Source organism: Protopterus annectens, chromosome 8.part0 (genome assembly GCF_019279795.1).
Source record: "Protopterus annectens isolate FY-2018-M chromosome 8.part0, PAN1.0, whole genome shotgun sequence".
Taxonomy (NCBI): Eukaryota; Metazoa; Chordata; order Ceratodontiformes; family Protopteridae; genus Protopterus; species Protopterus annectens.
Genome location: NC_056741.1, coordinates 1,331,156,643 through 1,331,175,088, shown reverse-complemented (window position 1 = coordinate 1,331,175,088; position 18,446 = coordinate 1,331,156,643). Strand labels below are relative to the sequence as shown.

The following is an 18,446-nucleotide window of genomic DNA, read 5'->3' as shown; positions in this document are numbered from 1 at the left end:
CCACTGGGTGAACAGAAGCCACTGAAGAATCCTTGTGTGAAAACGAACTAGAGGGACAAGTATAATCGCTGCTGCCATGAGACCCAGAGTTTGGACAAACCTGGCTTGGATTTTGTTTGCGTGCTAATAAAACCTTCACATGTTGGCGAATCACTAATACCCTGTCTGGTGGAAGGCTCGCTGCATGTCTTTGGTATTTAAATTTGTGCCTATAAAGGTGATAGATTGACAGGGCGACAATGCAGACTTTGAAATTTATTGTGATACCTAGCCTGGAGCAAGTCTCGATAGTGCAGTCCCTGGCTCGCAGAAGGTGATGCCTGGTGGTAGCAGTGAGGAGCCAGTCTAGATATGGAAACACCTGGAATCCTTGCAGTCTCAGGTGAGCGGTAACTACTGCCATACATTTGGTGAACACCCTGGGGGCTGTGGTGAGACCAAAGGGCAGAGCTCTGAACTGATAATGGCTGGCTCCCAGCTGGAAGCGAAGGAATCTTCTGGAGCGTCTATTTTGATGTGGTAGTACGCATCCTGAAGATCTATAGAGCACATCCAATTGTCCTGACCCAGGAAGGATAAAATGGACTGTAGCATGACCATTCGAAACTTCGTTCTTTGTACAGACCTGTTCAGTCTGCTGAGATGCAGAATGGGTCTCCAGTCCGTCTTTTTTGGTACCAAAAAGAACCTAGAGTAAATTCCAGATCCTTGTTGGTCTGCTGGGACTTGCTGGATGGCCCTTTTTCTTTAGCAGTTTTGAGACTTCTTGAAATGCTTGGTCCCTTAGATTGGGTGGAACGTCTGGAAGGGACTTGTTGAACCATAAGGGGGTGCGAACAGAGGGAATTTTGTAGCCTCCGGATATAACAAACGGTACCCATCAGTCGTGTGGTCTCGCCAGGCTCTTTGGTACAGCGATAATCTTCCCACGACTGCCTCCAGAGGTGGGCAGCCGGGCAACCCTTCAGGGATGCTGGAAGGGCTTCTCAGAAAAGGATTCTCTGCTGCCCTGATTTTGCTGACCCCCTCTGCCACGAGGGCGGAGTCTATTGTTCCCTCCTCTGCCCTGGAGGGGAACTGCAAGGCTCCCTGGGATTTCTGGAACCAAATCTTCCCACTCTTTTGACCCTTGGGATATGGTTGGGAAGGAGTGGAAAAACAGACCCCTACGGCAGAGAGTCTTGCCTTCCTGCTCACGCCTGGTAAGGGTTTCCTTCACCTGTGATCTAAAGAGGAACCAAAGGGCGTGTTGGTGAAAGACACTGAAAGGTTCTGCAAAGTTACATAGCTGCATCCAAGCGTGCCTCCTTAGGGCAACGCCTGTGCCTGCGGCTCCACCTAGCACCATCGGCCGCATATGAAATGAGCCTCATGGAGGAGTTTACCACTGAATTAAGAGTCGCCAGCTGGGAGGCTGCCTTAGCCTGGGCCCCTTCAGCTGATGGATCTCTGAGGGTATCTCCAAGATCTTTAAGGAGATCCCTTTGAATATGGGTAAAGTGGCACAAAATTCAGGGACCTCATGGAAAAAGTCACTGAAGAGAAAGTACAGTTGTGTACACTTATCATAAATGTAGATGTTAGTGTCTTCACTGTTGCAGTCATGACTGTAGGGTTCTCCCCTGCCGGCAGGCAGTCCTTGGTAGGCCAGAATCCCAAAGTCTGGGTCCAGCGTCGGCCGCTCAGCCATGCTCCCTGACGTCAGAGCGCCAGGAGTACAAAGCTGACAGCCGACGCCATTTTCTCCAGTTTTACTTGCCCCAGATGTCAGGTGCTCCAAAACGAGTAAGATCCCATACCCTTTGCAAATACCTCAAAAGGGTGAAGGGAACCACACAAAAAAAATAAAGAGGGGACAGGAGGGAGGGAAACCCAGACTGCAACAGTGAAGGCACTAACATCTACATTTATGGTAAGTGTACACAACTGTACTATGTTCGTGTTTCACTGTTGCAGTAATGACTGTAGGGTTGAATCCCAAAGCAGAATAAAAGGGAGGTGGTCATAAAGTAGAGGGGGCAGCTAATAGACCCTGCAAGACTGCAGAAGCAAAGCCCGCCCTAGACTTAGAGTAGAGAGGTAGATTGTAGTGCTTGGATAAAGTATACACTGAACTCCAATTTGCAGCTTCCAAAAGGTCTTTGGTAGCAACTCCCCTGAGAAAGGCAGCTGAAGTGGCAGCAGCTCTGGCAGAGCGAGTCCTTATACTCCCTGGGATTTGCTTTCCATGGTGTGAATAGCAAAATCTGATTCCATGAGCAATCCATTTAGAAATGGTCCATTTTGAAATGGCTTTACCTTGGGAACTAGAAGCATAAGAAACAAACAATTGCTCTGATTTCCTGATGTCCTTGGTTCTGTCCAGGTAAAAACGTAGTTGTCTGTGTACATCCAAGGAATGCAAGATCCTTTCCCCCTTATTTTGAGGAGTGGGGAAAAAGTTGGCAATTGAATAGTTTGATTTAGAGCCACTTTGGAAACCTTAGGCATGAAAGTAGGATTAGTCCTTAAAGACACCCTGTCTTGATGAAAAATAATATAAGGTTCCACAGCCATGAGAGCTTGCAACTCAAACTCTCCTGGCAGAGGTCAGAGCTAACAATGGCTGTCTAAGATAAAAACTTGATGTCAGATGTGGCAGCAGGCTCAAAAGGAGGCAAGGTGAGCTTTTCCAAAACATAGTTGAGATCCCAAGCAGGAAAGGGTGGAGATCTAGGGGGCCTTAAGTTCTTAGTTCCTCTGAGAAACTCTCATGAGCTGGTGGGAAAAGATTGGAGGGTCTGTATTATAATGAGCAGAAATAGCAGAGGCATGTATTTTTATGGAAGAGAAAGGGAGACCCTTATGTAAGAGGTCTGTCAGGTAAAGTAAAATCAGAGGAATGTTAGGAATGAGAGGATCTGAATCCCGAGCCTGCATCCAGGAGCAAAATCTTTTCCATTTTCCTGCATAAGATTTTCTAGTGCTAGGAAGTCTGGCTTCTAAAATGACATCCATAACCTGCTTGGGTAGGAGAGAATGAATCAGACCCTGGATTAACCATGCCGCCAGGCTGAGAGTTTTGACATGGGAGTGCAGAACCTGACCCTAGTGTTGGGACAGAAGGGTTGGAGTCTGTGGTAAAACCCAAGGGGGCTCCAGACAAAGGTTTCTCAATGTTGGATACCAAAACTGTCGAGGCCAATTTGGGGCCAGCAAGATAATAATCTTGGGCTTGTCCTGTTTGATCTTTAATAACACCAGTGGAAGAAGAGGTAGAGGCGGGAAGGCATACCCAGAGAGGTTTCTCCAACTGAATGAGTGCATCCACTTTCCAAGCTAGTTCACGGAATGTCCTGGTGCAAAAAATCTGTAGTTGATTGAGGTGGGATGCAAAGAGGTCTATGTGAGGACATCCCCAGACTGCTGTAATCTTGAATATTTCGGTGTCCAGCATCCATTTGTGTGGGTCCAACAGGTTTCTGCTCAGGCTGCCAGGAAGTTCTGCTTCCCTGGTAGAAACTGAGCTTGAAGGTCCAGTTTGCAAGCTAGAGCTGTGTTCCATAGATTCATGGCTAGTCTGCAAAGGGGATAGGAAGGAGATCCCCCTTGCTTGTTTATGTACCACATAACTGTGGTGTTGTCTGCCCGTATCAGTAGTTGTCCTGGATGTAGAAGATTCCTGAAGGCCAATAGAGCCTTCTGAACAGCTAACATTTCCTTTAAATTGATATGCAGGAGCTTCTGATCCTTTGTCCAAAGGCCCTGCAGACAGTTGCCCTGAAAATGGGCTCCCCATGCATAATCTGAGGCGTCTGTGGTAAGTATCTGAGTGGCTGGAGGCAGACTGAAGGGTTCTCCTTTTAGAGTACATGCTTTGGACCACCAAAGGAATTCCTTTTGAAGACAAGGCAGGACGGTAATCTGTATGTCTAAACTGCGGCAATGCTGAGACCATACACTTTTTAGGTACCACTGTATTTTCCTCATGTAGTCTTGCATAAGGCACGAGAAGGATGCAGGAGGCCATATAACCCAAAGCCTGCAGGAATTTCCTTGCAGATAGCAGAGTTAATGTTGCCAAGGTTTTAAAACTTGAAGCCAGCTGTAATTGTTATTCATACGTCAGAAATGCCATCTGGGTTGTTGTGTTAAGAGCACCCAGAAAAGTGATCTGTTGTGAGGGTGTCAAATTTGACTTTGTTTACAGTGAATCCCAAGAACTTAAGATTCTGAACAAATTCTAGATGCTGGAGTAAGACATCCTTGCCGTCTGCCTGAATAAGACAGTCGTCCAGATAAGGGTAAATTTGAATTCCCTTGAGTCTGCAATAAGCTACTACTGGAGCCAGGCATTTGGCGATTCTGAACAAATTCTAGATGCTGGAGTAAGACATCCTTGCTGTCTGCCTGAATAAGACAGTCGTCCAGATAAAGGGTAAATTTGAATTCCCTTGAGTCTGCAATATGCTACTACTGGAGCCAGGCATTTGGTGAAGACCCTGGGCGCAGTAGACAATCCAAAGGGCAGCGCAGAGAATTGATAGTGCCTCGATCTGGCCTTGAACCAGAGATATTTTCTGCATTCCTGCCTGATGGGAATGTGTAAATAGGCCTCCTTTAAATCCAAAGTTACCATCCATGCATTTTTGGTCAGCATTGGAAGTAGCTGCTTAGAGTAAGCATCTTGAATTTTGGTATCTCGAGAAAAGTGTTCAAGACTGACAGATCCAGAATGGGTCTCCATGAATTTTGCTTTCTGGGGACTAGAAAGAGCCTTGAATAAAAACCTTGTCCCATCTCTGAAAATGGAACCAGTTCTATGGCTTTCATAGCCAAGAGAGCTTCCACCAGGTTTAAGGCCTCTAACCATTGATGTTTCGGAAGATCCGGCCATCCACTTGGTCTTGGTAGAGTATAAAAATGGAATTTGTAACCTCTTGAAACCACATCCAGAACCCACTTGTCTTGGGTTATACGAGTCCAGTTTAGGTGAAAGTTTTCCTCAGAGGGGCTTCCAGGCAAGAAGTTCCTGTAGCCCAACAGGGGGAGTCATTGAGTATTTTCAATGAGCTTGCGACCTGTCCTCTCCTTCCCTAGGGGTGGAAGCAGTCCACTGTCTTGGTCTACAAGAGGCTTGTGTTTGAGGCCTTCCTCGGGAGCGTCTGTATCTACCCTCTGAGGCCTGTCAGAATTGGGAAAGGACCAATTTTTAGTAGGCCAATTCCTATTAAATCTGGGTGGCTGTACTTGTAAGAAATCTTTAACCATTTGCATGGATTTTGCCTCGTCCTCCATCTTCTTTATAACCTCTTCAGCTTTAGATCCAAACAAAACATTATGCTGAACAGGAGCATCCAACAATTTAGCTTTTACTTTATCTGGCAAGTTTTGTTCCTTTAACCACACATGCCTAATGACTGTGCCAGAGGCAGCAGCCCTACAAGGAAGCCTCCAAGGCATCAAATCCACAGTGTAAACCATGCTTCCCAACTTGTTCAGTGGCATGCATTAAGTCATGTAATTCCTTATCTGCACAGGCGGAAATGGAAGTTAACTTTTGCTTTAAAACAGACAGAAGAAATTGCTGGTATTTCAGCATATGAAACTGACAGTTTAAAGCCCTAATAGATAAAGTAGCAGAAATGTACACATTTTTGCCCCATCTTTCTAAAGATCTGGAATCCTTCAGTGGGAATGGGGTTTTTAGCAGAAGCGGCCTTAACCCCCTTAGGACCCTGAGAAATGGTTTCAGGATCAGCAGTAGGATTCTTGTATAAAAACTGGTGGGAATCAGGAACCCTATAATATCTATCTGTCTGGCTTAACAGGAGCAGGAGGAAGAGAGTCAGGAGTTAAGTTAGCCTCCGAAAAAGCATCATCCACAACATCCAAAATAGGAGGAATAGCCAGGGGTCTATGTTGGGGAAGAAGAAGAAAATCCCCAAGTCTTTTCTTAGATTCAGAGAACTCCTGTCCTTCCCAGTGAAAATGTTCACTCATTTCATGCAAAGTTTCCCCAAAAGAGAAATCCTCAGGGGGAGAAGCTGAAGGAATGGATTCCTCAGCATCAGAATCCTCATAAGGAGGGAAAGAATATTCCTGGTCAGAAGAAACTGAACAGAAGCCTGATCAGAGGAGTCATAACACACTTCCTGCCTTGGCCTTTTATCTGGAGGGGGATGTGAACCCCTAATCATAGTAAGTCTTCAGCCATCTTGAGTAACTTGTTTCTGAGACTTGGGTGCCAGATCAGAAGAGGCCTGGGCTGCAGTCTGATTTGGAAGGAGTCTTTGCCTTTATTAGAAGCTGAGTAGGCCTGAAAACCCCTTCGGAAGCTGGTACCTGCACAGCGGCTCCGGACCCATCCAGAGCATTGTCCGAAGGTCCTGCAACAGAAATATTCAAAGGCCTAGTTGGCTCCTCGTGGGAGTCAGTTTCGGAAATCGGTTCTGAAATGGCCGACAGGGGCGGCAAAAGCGCCTCACTGACGGCCAAACCTGAAGCTGGCTCTGCTTGTACAACATAGTCTGATTTGGACCTCGAAGGCCTGTCTTTATCCTTGTGTCGTTTGTGAACTCCGGTAGCCGGAACCGTATCAGACGACATTTTGTAATTAAAACACCTACCGAAGTAATGAAATGCAAAATCGTACCTTCGTTTAATTGTATGTTGATTGAATCTAGCACAAAACCAACTAGCTACGTCGTGGTCAGGGCCTAAGCAAGGAATACAGTAAGAATGAAAATCCTTATGAGGTATTTGCTTCCCACATGAAATACAATTAACTTTTTCTGACATCGGACTGGAGCAAGAAAAAAGATTCCCCAACGGGGTACTTAGCTTTGAGTAGGAGAAGTCAGTCTTCAGACTTAAGTACGTTTAGAAAAAATTGTCAGGAGTCAGCCGACTGGCACTTGCGAACGGCTATCACCGCACGGCAAGAAAGACTGGAGAAAATGGTGTCGGCTGTCAGCTTTGTACTCCTGGCGCTCTGACGTCAGGGAGCATGGCTGAGTGGCAGACGCCAGACCCAGACTTTGGGATTCTGGCCGACAGAGGACTGCCTGCCGGCAGGGGAGAACCCTACAGCCATGGCTGAAACAGTGTAACACGATGATCATCCACTTCCCATCTGTCCATCGTCCTGGACTTCTTGTTAGGGGATGGACAGATGTTCAATTCCTTTGTGGCCGCCGCTACCACCATGGCATCAACGGGGACACCTTTAGTCAAAAACTGTCTTGTGGTGCAGTAATGAATTTAGCAGGTCATCTGGGGGTCGGTCCCACTGTCTGGAGCCGACCACACCTTCCGAGCCACCACAGACAGTGGGTCGAAAGGCGGAGACACCCAGGAGGTGGAAGGTCGGGATCCAAACGTGTCCAGGAACAGACTCATCCTCAGAAGGGCTTCGGGCTGTCCAGTTCCCCCTCTGCCTAACCATCTCAAGGATGTCTGAGGAGACATCTTCAGAGGGGGATCTTTGGAACCCTTCCGAATCCTCTAAGTCTGTATCTGATGGGTTGTATTTCCTCTTACGAGGTGGCTCCTCTAAATGATCAGGGGAGGCCTCTGAAGAGGAAGATACACCCAAAAGGGTGCTCCTAGAGCGCTGGATCCCCACGCTTGGGATCTGGAAGTGGGGCAGAGGCTGACGTAGGCACCATAGGGGGAGGAGCCGATTGGGTTGATTGTGGGACTGACCCTGAGGCCAGTACACTCATCACCTCAAAGGCGTCCCTGCCCAGATGGAGGGCTCCGGTTCCGAAGAAACCAGAATCCCTCTCTGCACAGAGGGGGACAGCTCTGAGGCAGATGTGGGAGCAGAGCTCACCTGAGCTGAAGCCCCGAGGGGGAGAGCAGGGTCTGACAAGGGTCCGATGCCACTCACCCCCTCGGAGCAGACGAGGGAGTCCCGGCACCCAGATCCCTCCAGGGACAGTACCATGGAAGGGATCGGAGCAGACTGAACCGAAGGTATTGGAGCTGACTGTTCCACGACTTGAACCCCAACGAACTCTGGCTCCGAGCTCAAAGGAGGAGTCTGAGAAGGAATATCTACAGAAGTGGACAGAGCAGACACCTGATGGGGGGCTGGACATTTTGGCTAGGGCCTGAGATTTTAGCAGTCTGACCACTCTTTCCAAGTCCTGTTCCGAAAGTCTTGAGGACCGAGAAGAGCGGGATGAGTGATGACTATGCTCCGACTGGAGTACAGGTGATCTGAGCCAAACATATTGACTCCAGAGGAGAAGACCTGGATCTTTGACTCAGACTGCTCAGAGGAACGTGTCAGAGCAGAGATGGATGGTATAGTTTCACCCGACAGCTCCGAACTGGGAGCCGAAGGTTTAGGTGGCCTGGAAGATTAAGGGCTGAGCCTTGGCTGGTGAATCTTGGGGCTTAAGCAAACACCTCAGGATCAACTTGTTTTTGCGCTCCTGCAGGACTGACTGAAAAAGCAAGGCAGATTGAGCAAGAGTCCTGCAGGTGCACGGCGCCCAGACAAACAACTGTGACCATCTGTCAAGAGACCTCTTCTGACAGCACGAGTCATTTCTTGAATCCGGACGGCTTAGGATCCTTGGACATCCTGAAGGAAAACCAAGGAACAAGAAACACAAAGGTTAGAGTAACTAACCACTAAAAATTACACTACAGTTACCACAACCAAACAACAAGCACTACTACAAACTATAGTTAGCCATCACTAAACACCAACAGTGATAAAGGAATTTTTTTTTTAAGGAGATAGAGAAAAGGTTATCCTCCAACTTGAATGGAAAACCTTTCTGAGGTAAGGAAAGGGAGAATAGGGGGAGGGGAACTAATTAAAACTAGTTTGAGAAGTAAAAAGGATTACGAAGAGACTAGTTACAATAACAGTTTTATCTAAACAATCAATTCTACACTAAAACTTTTAGTTATGTACTCACCATAACTTCATACTATATCCCAGGATGCACCCACTACCAGTCCCCAGATCTAGTTTGTCCAATATACATGCACGCCTGCTTATACAACATAGTCAGATGAAACAAGATAAAACAGTAGAACTCAACCAAACTCAATCTTCTGATCTCTCCAGGCAAGGCAGGGGAGGTATTAGCTATGAGTGAGAGAGATGATGGATCCATCTGAGTAAATATTATGAGTATAACTAAAAATGTAATCTATCATATCTATGTGATACTATGACGGCTAGCAACTGACCCACAGCACCTGAATCCTGGAATCACTGGTGGAAAATGAGTACCGCTGAAAAGAAAAGTGCCGGTATGCGTCCTGCCACAGATGCTTTGGATCAATTTGAAATGTCCGAAAACCTGATCTGCTACTGTTTTGTTTAGGGACCACTCGGAGTGGAGAGAGAGGTCCTGCTTAATCTGTCTGTCTGCCAGTATATTTGTTCCCAATGTGGAATGTGGGAAGCTACCTGGTAGCGCTTGCCCATTCTGCTCATTTCCCCTCCTCTGCAAAGGGGGTAAATCTGGTCCCTCCTCTTGCTCCTTTAGGTACCCACCCACCATGTTGTTGTAGGTGCCCGTGATATGCATTATGCCCTGAGGGAGAAACCCAAAGGCCTGTAAAGAAGAAAGAAGAACCCTCATCTCCAATAATTGTGGAGAAGAGTTTAAAGAGAGGAAGCCAGGATCCCTAGACTGCTGAAACCTGCCCCCCCCCCACCCTGTCCCCACCCTGTCGTCGCAATCAGAGGTGACAGGGGGAGAGGAAGAGGGAAGGACTTGAAGGAATTCGGCGTCCCAGAAAAATTTCCCGTCCTCTGCCTCTGGAGGGGAATCTCTTCTGCTGTTGGGCTTTCACGAGATTCTGGAACCACATCATTCCCACCCCTCCTTTCTTGAGGGTCAGGAAGGTAAGGGGGAGATAATGAGCACCTCACGGCGAATGAAGTTTTTCTTGCTCACATGCCTGCCGCTCTCTACGCCCCTTCCCGGCGCATAGGAAATAGGGCTCATGGGCCGATTTAGAAATTGGCGTAAAGGAGCCAGAGGAGCTAACCGGCTAGCTGCAGCTAGGCGGTGAGAGGTTACCAGGAGACTCATTGACCAGATCCTCTGAAGCCTGGTAAATGAGTAAATGTACCCAATAGAAAATAAAAAGGAAAAAGCAAAAGTAAAAGGGTCAGGGGTGCGCTTCGCTTTCCGTACGCACCTAGTATGATCCCTGAGCGTTGGAGAGGATGCCAAGGCTTCTTCAAAAGAAAGGTTTATTAACCCCTTAAGAATCAGTTTTTATTTTCCCTCCTGGAGACTTGACTTTTGAGACATTATGGCAAAACAATTTCAGTAATCTTTTTTGACAAAAAATACAATTACTGACTTTCTGACAATACCTAATAGGGACCAGGAAGGCCCTAAGATGAAGGAGAGGCCTAACCAAACTCAACCCAATCAACAACAAAGTCTTAACACACTCTCCAACACACACAAGAGAGAAATAGTTAAAAAACAGCTTTAAGAACCCATCAGTCAGAATGTAGGCGAGATAGGATCACATAACATCTAACAGTTTTATGAGAAGAAAAAAAAAATAAAGTTTGATACGACCCGAGTCAGTAGAACCGCGCAGAAGTGGCAAATGAGATCTGGGTATCTAGCGCCAGGCATCATGGGATATAGGGGGTCTCGAGCTTTTGAAGATGGCAGAGTCAGAGCAGAGGATTGGCTCCGAACCCAACCAGCAAGAATGAAGGTGAGAGACAACTTGACACCTGCTTTTGCTTCGGGCACTGCGAGGCAAGAAAGACTGGAGAAAATGGTGTCTGCTGCAGCTTTTATACCCCTAGCACACTGACGTCAGGGAGGAGGAGACAGTAAGAGACGCTGGACCTAGACTTTGGAATTCTGTCTGACAGCAGGTAGCTTGCCAGGATAACCCTAGAGTAATGACTGCAACAGTGAAACACTATGAACATCTAACGGGATACCCAAAACAGCCAAACAAGGGCACAAAAACAGCCAAAGAAAGATACAAGTGTAAAATACCACTACCACCAGACCTCTCAACCAATCGGGGTCAAATTTCAACAGAATCAGGGACAAGTCAAGAAAAAAAATCAGGGACAATCAGGGACACTTAAAATATTAGTGCTATTAACTTGAAACATTGACAGAATCAGAGCATATGAATTACACATTTTCTGAAGTAAAAGTCTAGAACTCTTATTGTCATTATTTATGTGTAATTCACCACCTTTCCTCCAAAAGTCACTAGTTTTAGGAGGGATTAAGAGTGACAGTTAAAAATTGAGTCAAAATCAGGGACAGTTGAGAGGTACGACTACCACACAGCGCTATGAAAATAGCTTTAAGCAAGTCAAAAGCTTATAAAAACATTTATAAATACTTATCCACGGCCAAAAGCGAGACCACAAGTGGCAAACGAGATCTGGGGAATAGACCTGTTGCACAAGGGGATACCCTCTTAGCCACGAGCCAATTGAATACTTCGAGCTAGAGTATGGCAGAGTCAGAGCAGAGGTTCAGCTCCGAACAGACAGGTAACGAAGGAGAGATTGGAATACATATCAAAACTGCTCTGAAATAGGAATTTCCTGACACTGCCCTGTGCTGAACCATCCATGAACTAGCTTTCTGCTACAATTTCCATTGTTTTCATAACTGCAGAAACCGGAAAATACATGAACTACATGGAAATATCCCCATCACCAACTTGAGACAGCCAGTCAAACTTTGTTGTGCTTTTACAATCAAAAGGTAAACCCTTTTATCTACAGTCTACAATAGGAGGTAGGATTTTATTTCAAGCAGTTTAGTATCAGCAATTGAAAGGGTCTTGCATGAGCTTTAAAAGCAAAACAATTACAAGCATTAACTATGACTAAAGCAAAACATTAGCAAGTACTCCAATGGCTTACCTCTTCTGAGAAATACTTTTCTATGATATTTAGTGCAGCCTTGTAGACCATTTCATTTTCATGAGTCTGAAGAGCTTCAATCTTATCCAGTCCCCCACATTCCTCAACCATTAAACAAAGTTTATCAGCTTCATTTATTTTTTCAGCAGCCTGTGGAAATAAATTGTACTGTAAATTGTCTTAAAAGTCCATCAGAATAAAAACTGCATTACTATGAAACTTAGAAAATGCTGTGCGCAATGTTTTTAAAGGAAGAGTGCACAAGTAGCTAGCATTCAAACAAATTAGTCTAACTGCAAAGAAGTTTTGCAAACGTCAAACTGGCACACTGAATAAGTAGCATAAATTAAACTGAGCAGAGCTCACAGCTGTACACTAGACACCACCCTCAGATGTGTGGGTACCAGGCTAGGAAAATAAGAGTTGGTAGAAATATTGAAGGATTAACAGTGATCATAATACATATAAAATTATGCATATCATGGTTTCAGTAGGACAGTCACCAACTAAATTTCCCAGGTTTCATTGTGAAAGGATTCCATGGATGATCCAGACTCTAAACTTCAGACACGTTTCAGTGACAATGTGTTCAAGCCTGTACTCACTGCACCTGTAGAGCACATTCTAGGGTGAATTTGACTACACTTTTTTTCATAGTGAAAACTGAGAAAAGGTCAGCTCACATCCAACAGCAAAAAACAAACCTGAAGGGGGCCATGGTGAAGAGTCCAGCATTTAAAACAAGACTATTGCAAACTAGATGCAAAGACTGGTATACAAAAGCTTTCACAGCACCAAGAAAATATAGTTCCAATCCTCTGCACCAAAAAAGTTACGTACTCAACATAATGTTCCATCCGAGTAGTACTACTTCATTTGTCTTCAACCTGTGGGCATCAGATCCATAACTGAACAGAGCCTGCAAATTCAAAAGAATCTGCTCCAAGCTCCTCCCCTACCGATAATACACCACCACTACCTTCAAACCCTGAGTTTTGCTGCACTGTACACTAAACCCTATCCAAAACACCTTGCACACAAAATGCCAGCTATGAGTGCTAACCATATTGTAAGGCCAGGGGGAAAGCAGGAGGGATGGTTGAAGACAAATGAAGTAAAACTACTTGGATGGAATGTTATGGTGAGTACATAACTATCTGAAGTAGTTTACTTCATTTGATAGTCAACCTGTGGGACAGAGTTCCCAGCTACTAAACACCGGTGTGGCCCTTATGGAAGGATTTTCTGGAGCACCGTGGAAAAAGGATGCTCTGAGAAATCAAATCCAATTTATAATCAGAAATAAAGGTATGAGATTAGGACCAAGTAGCCGCAGAAAAAGAAGTTATGTACCTACCGTAACGTTCCATGTTAGTTTTCTTCTCGCCTTTCTTGCTGGTTGGGTTTGGAGACTATCCTCTGCTCAGACTCTGCCATCTTAAATAGCTTGAGAGCAGTTTACTGGCTCGAGGCTACCCCATATCCCATGATGCCTGGTGCTAGTTACCCAGATCTCGTTTGAAAAGGCTATTCCAGAAATACTAAGGAAGAATTCTGCACTAGAAGCCCCTTGGGCCTAACTTAAGTTCTCCATGCAGAAAAGGGCAACCAGAGAAGGTTCAGCCAATGAACTATGTAAGGGGAGCTCCTCTCGATCCACTAGGATTGGGGGATGGAGGGTGGGATGCAAGAAAGGTGAGAAGACATGGAACGTTATGGTAGGTACACAACTTCTTTAGGTTAAGAAGTCCATCTCGCCTTCATTCTTGCTGGTTGGGACAGCGTCGTCCCTAGCACCTACTATCCTGGGTGGCTCATTGGAACAGACTCTTCAGAACAGTGGAACCAAAATCAGCTCTGTTTCTGGAAACCCTGTCTAGTTTGAGAAATGAAGGTATGTGGGTTAGCCCACGTAGCCACTGCACAGATTCCATGGGCAACCTAGATTGGAAGGCCACCAAGGTGACCAATGCCCTAGTAGAGTGGCCTTTTGGTTTGATAGATAGTTCTTAGTTTCTCAGCTGGTAAATGAAAAAAATGTGAGACAACCACCTAGATAATGTTACCTTTGAGACTGGAAGGCCTCGTCTGCCCTCAGCATAGGAAAGGAAGAGTTGGTCTGACTTCCTGATGTCCTTTGTCCTATGCAAATAAAAACGCAGTTGTCTGTGGACATCTAACTGGTGCAATTTATATTCTGCCTTACTGGTGATTAGGAAAAAACACGGGAAGGTCTATGGATTGATTTAAATTGTGAACAAACCTTAGGAATGGTCCTTAGAGCAACCCTATCGTTATGAAAAAGTATGGGGGACGAGTACATAAAGCCTGAAGCTCCGAAACACATCTGGCAGAAGTAATGGCTACCAGAAAAAAAAAAGTCTTCCAGGATAAAAACTTTATGGAGCAAGATGCTGCAGGTTCAAAAGGTGGCAAGATTAGGGAAGCTAGCACCAAATTTAGATCCCACGGAGGTGGTGGATCCCTAATTGGGGGCCTAAGCAGAGTGGTTCCTTTGAGGAAGGCTTTACACGGCTTATGAGAATGTTGTTTGAAGACAACCCAATGTGAAAATTCGAAATGGCAGCTAACAACTTGATTGTAGCAGAAGCAGAACCAGAAAGAAAGTTCAGCTAAAAAATCCAAAATCTCGTGGACAGGGGCTGAAGAGGGGTCTATTGGCCTCTACCCAGCAAGAAAAACTTTTCCACTTGCTAGCATACGTTTTCCTAGTTGTGGATTTGTGCGATGAGAATTTCCCACACAGAGGAGGAAATATTAGAAGGCCTGGTTAAGGTCGGAAGTGGAGCAACCAAGCTGTGAGCTGGAGTGTTTGAAGGTAACGATGGTGTGTGTGATTGATGAATCAGTAGATCTGGAATAGGATCCAGAATCCAAGGCTGCTAGAGAAGGTAATGATGCAGGAATAGGAACCATATCTGTCGAGGCCAGTAAGGGGCAATGAGGATCATTCTGCAACCCAACGCTGTTGCTCTTTGTATGGAGTTTGGGTATTAGGGGAAACCGAGGGAAAGCGTAGAGAAGTCCCTGAAGCCAATCGTGGACTAGAGCGTCTCTGGGGGAGTGCCCAGGAAGTGGAAGGGAGAAGAAATTACTGCACTTGCTGTTGAAAGGTGTGGCGAAAAGTCGCAGCAAGGCTGCCCCCATTTGCAAAACATTTGTTCCGCAATTACCTGATTGAGGCCACTCGTGAGGCAAGAGAATTGCTCTGCTGAGCCTGTCTGCGATGACGTTGGAACTCCCAGGGATGTGCGTTGCGATCAGAAAACGTTGGGAAGAGATCACCCACTGCCAGAGTCTTGAGTGCTTCTCGACAGAGGATAGGACCTGGTTCCACCCTGCTTGTTGATGTACCACACCACTGACAGTCCGTCAGAATTGCAATGGTCCCAGGAGGGAGAGTCCTGAAGGGCTTGCAATGCTAAAAGCACGGCTCTCATCTCAAAGACATTTATATGCAAATGGTACTCATGAGGCTGCCAGGTGCCTTGGACTGTCCTGCCCTGATAATGCCCCCCACCCTATCAGGGAGGTGTCCTAGTCACTGTGGCGACTGGAGGGGATAGCACAAATGGTCTGTCCTGGGACACTGATGGGGAGACCATCCACAAAGCGAAGTGCTTTTTGCATGCTTCTGTGATCATAATCTTGAGACATGTGAAGCTGTTGGAAGGACCACTGTGTGAAAAGAAGCCACTGAAGGATTCTCATGTGAAAGCGGGCCAGGGGGACAATAGCTGATGCCATGGAACCCAGTGTTTGGAGGACAAACCTGACTTGAATCGTTGTGTTAAAATCTGTACTTGCTGGCAAATTAGTGATATCCTGTCTGGTGGAAGGCTCGCAAACATGTTCCTTGTATTCAGATTTGCGCCTATATAACTGATATGTTGACAGGGCAACAATGCAGATTTTTCGAAATTTGATACCTAGCCTGGAACAAGTTTTGATGGTGTAGTCCCTGCAGGAGGTGATGCCTGGTGGAAGCAGTGAGGAGCCAGTCTAGATATGGAAACACCTGGAATCCCGGACGTCTCAGGTGAGCCGTAACCACTGCCATGCATATGCTGAACACCCTGGGGGGTTGTGGTGAGACCAAAGGGCAGAGGTCTGAACTGATGACTGGCCCCCAGCTGGAAGCGAAGAAATCTTCTGGAGCGGCTGTGCATTTTGATGTGGTAGTACACATCCTGAAGATCTATAGAGCACATCCAATTGTCCTGACCCAGGAAGGGTAGAATGGACTGCAGCGTGACCATCTGAAAAGTACAGTTTTGTACCTACCATAAATGTAGATGTTGAGTAAACACTGCTGCAATCATTACACTTGGGTTATCCTGCTGTCAGGCGGTTCCCCAGTCGGCCTGCTGTCAGGCGGTTCCCCAGTCGGCCTGAGTTCCAAAGTCTTGGTCCGGTGTCTGTTGCTGTTGCCTCCTCCCGGACGTCAGTGCGACAGGGGTATACAAGATGCAGCAGACACCATTTTCTTTAGTTTCTTGCCCCAAATGTCAGGTGCCCCCAAATAGGTAGGTAAATCAAATTGCTATCAATACACAAGAAAAGCAAACAACTTTCAGTTACCAGCAAATACTCCCCATAGGTAGTAAAGGGTAGAAGGCATAAGTACATACCAGCAAGTAAGAGGGGAAGGAGGGAGGGTAACCTGGACTGCAGCAGTGTTTACTCCATCTACATTTATGGTAGGTACACAAAACTGTACTATGCTCGTGTTACACTGCTGCAGTCATTACACTTGGGAGGCTGGTTCTATAAGGCATTAGGGGTGGCTATAAGGCCCTGCAGCACAGCAGTGGCGAAGCCAGCTCTGGATTTGGAGTATAAAGGCAAATGGTAATGCTTGAAGGTATGCACAGAACACCATGTTGCTGCTTCCAAAATATCCTTGGTAGGTACTCAGAGGTAGGCAGTTGGAAGTGGCTGTTGCCCTGGTGGAGTGAGATCTAGTGCTGCTAGGTACAGGTTTCCCATGGTGATTACAGCAGAAATGTATACAATGTCCTATCCATTTTGAGATTGTCTGTTTTAAAATGGCTTTTCCCTGTGCTCCTGCAGCATATCCTACCAATAATTGCACTGATTTTCTGAAAGCTTTGGTTTTGTCCAAGTAGAAGCGTAACTGCCTGTGAATATCCAAAGAATGTAGTAGTCTCTCCCCTTTGTTCTGTGGTTTTGGATAGAAAGTTGCAAGTGAACAGTTTAGTTTACAGCCACACTTGATGCCACCTTTGGCATAAATGTAGGGTTAAGTTCTTAGACACCCTGTCCTGGTGGAAAATGAGGAAAGGTTCCACTGCCATTAGTGCCTGTAATTCTGAAACTCTTCGTGCTGATGTTATTGCCAGTAGCAGAGCAGTTTTCCAAGAGATTTATTTTAATTCTGCTGTGTTAGCTGGCTCAAAAGGAGGTAGTTAATTTTTCCAAAACAAAGTTGGTCCCAAGTTAGGGTTGGTGCTCTATGGGGCGGTCTTGTGTTTTTAGCCCCTCTGAGGTACTGTGAGCAAAGGATTAGAAAAAATTGGAGGATCCTTGTTGTAATGAGCAGAAATAGCTGAGGTGTGGATCTTGATGGATGAGAAGGAGGCGCCCTTGTCCAGCATCTCAGTTAAATATTGAAGTATGAGGAATGTTTGGAACAAGAGGGTCAAGGCTGTGCACCTGGTTCCAGGCACAGAATCTCTTCCATTTATCACAGTAGGCTTTCCTGGTGTTAGACCTTCTGGCCTCCAGAATGACATCCATAACAGCTTTGGAGAGAGGCACTGCTTACTTGACTAAGGACTTTTCCATGCAACTAGGTTTAAGGTCTTTAGCTGGCTGTGAAGTATCTGATTGTTGTGCTGTGTCAGCAAATGTGGGATTTGAGGCAAAATCCAGGGTGGGTCTATTGTGCCAAGTTCTTTAGGATTGTGTACCAGTGCTGGCGTGGCCAGTCTGGTGCAATCAGGATCATCTTTGGCTCTTCTTGCCTGGCTTTTATGAGTACCTTTGGAAGGAGAGGTAAAGGAGGGAAAGAGTATACTTGCAGGTTTTTCCAGCTGAGAGGGCATCCACTTTCCATGCTTGTGGATGGTTAACTCATTGTGCAGAATTTCTGTAGCTGGCAGTTCATTGGGGATACAAACAGATCTATGTCCGGGCTCCACCATTTTTGTGTTATTCTGAATATTTGCGGATTCAATTCCCATTCGTGGGGATCCATGATATTTCTGCTTAGGTGGTCTGCCAGTGTGTTTTTCTCTAGCAGGAATCGTGCTTGCAGATGAACTTTGTAGTCTAGAGCTGTGTTCCACAAGGTCATGGCTTGTCTGCAGAGGGGGTAAGAGTGTGCGCCCCCTTGCTTGTTTATGTACCACAACTGTGGTGTTCTGTCTTTAGTAGTAGTTGTCCTGGATGCAGCAGGCCCTTGAAAGTTATAAGTGCATTTTGTACAGCTAGCATCTCTGATGTGAAAATGCCTTTGCTCTGTGGGCCACTCGCCCTGAATACATTTACCTGCCATGTGAGCTCCCCAGGTGTAATC

The 18,446-nt window shown here is 46.0% G+C and overlaps 1 protein-coding gene across 3 annotated transcripts in view; it reads right to left on the bottom strand.

Moving 5' to 3' along the window:
- KPNA2 (karyopherin subunit alpha 2) overlaps nt 1-18,446 on the bottom strand; it is a 557,358-nt gene that overhangs the window by 54,090 nt on the left and 484,822 nt on the right. For all 3 annotated transcript variants that reach the window (XM_044080878.1, XM_044080877.1, XM_044080879.1), the window contains exon 10: nt 11,885-12,034. In XM_044080878.1, the coding sequence (XP_043936813.1) occupies nt 11,885-12,034 (150 nt within the window). The remainder of the gene's footprint in view (nt 1-11,884; nt 12,035-18,446) is intronic.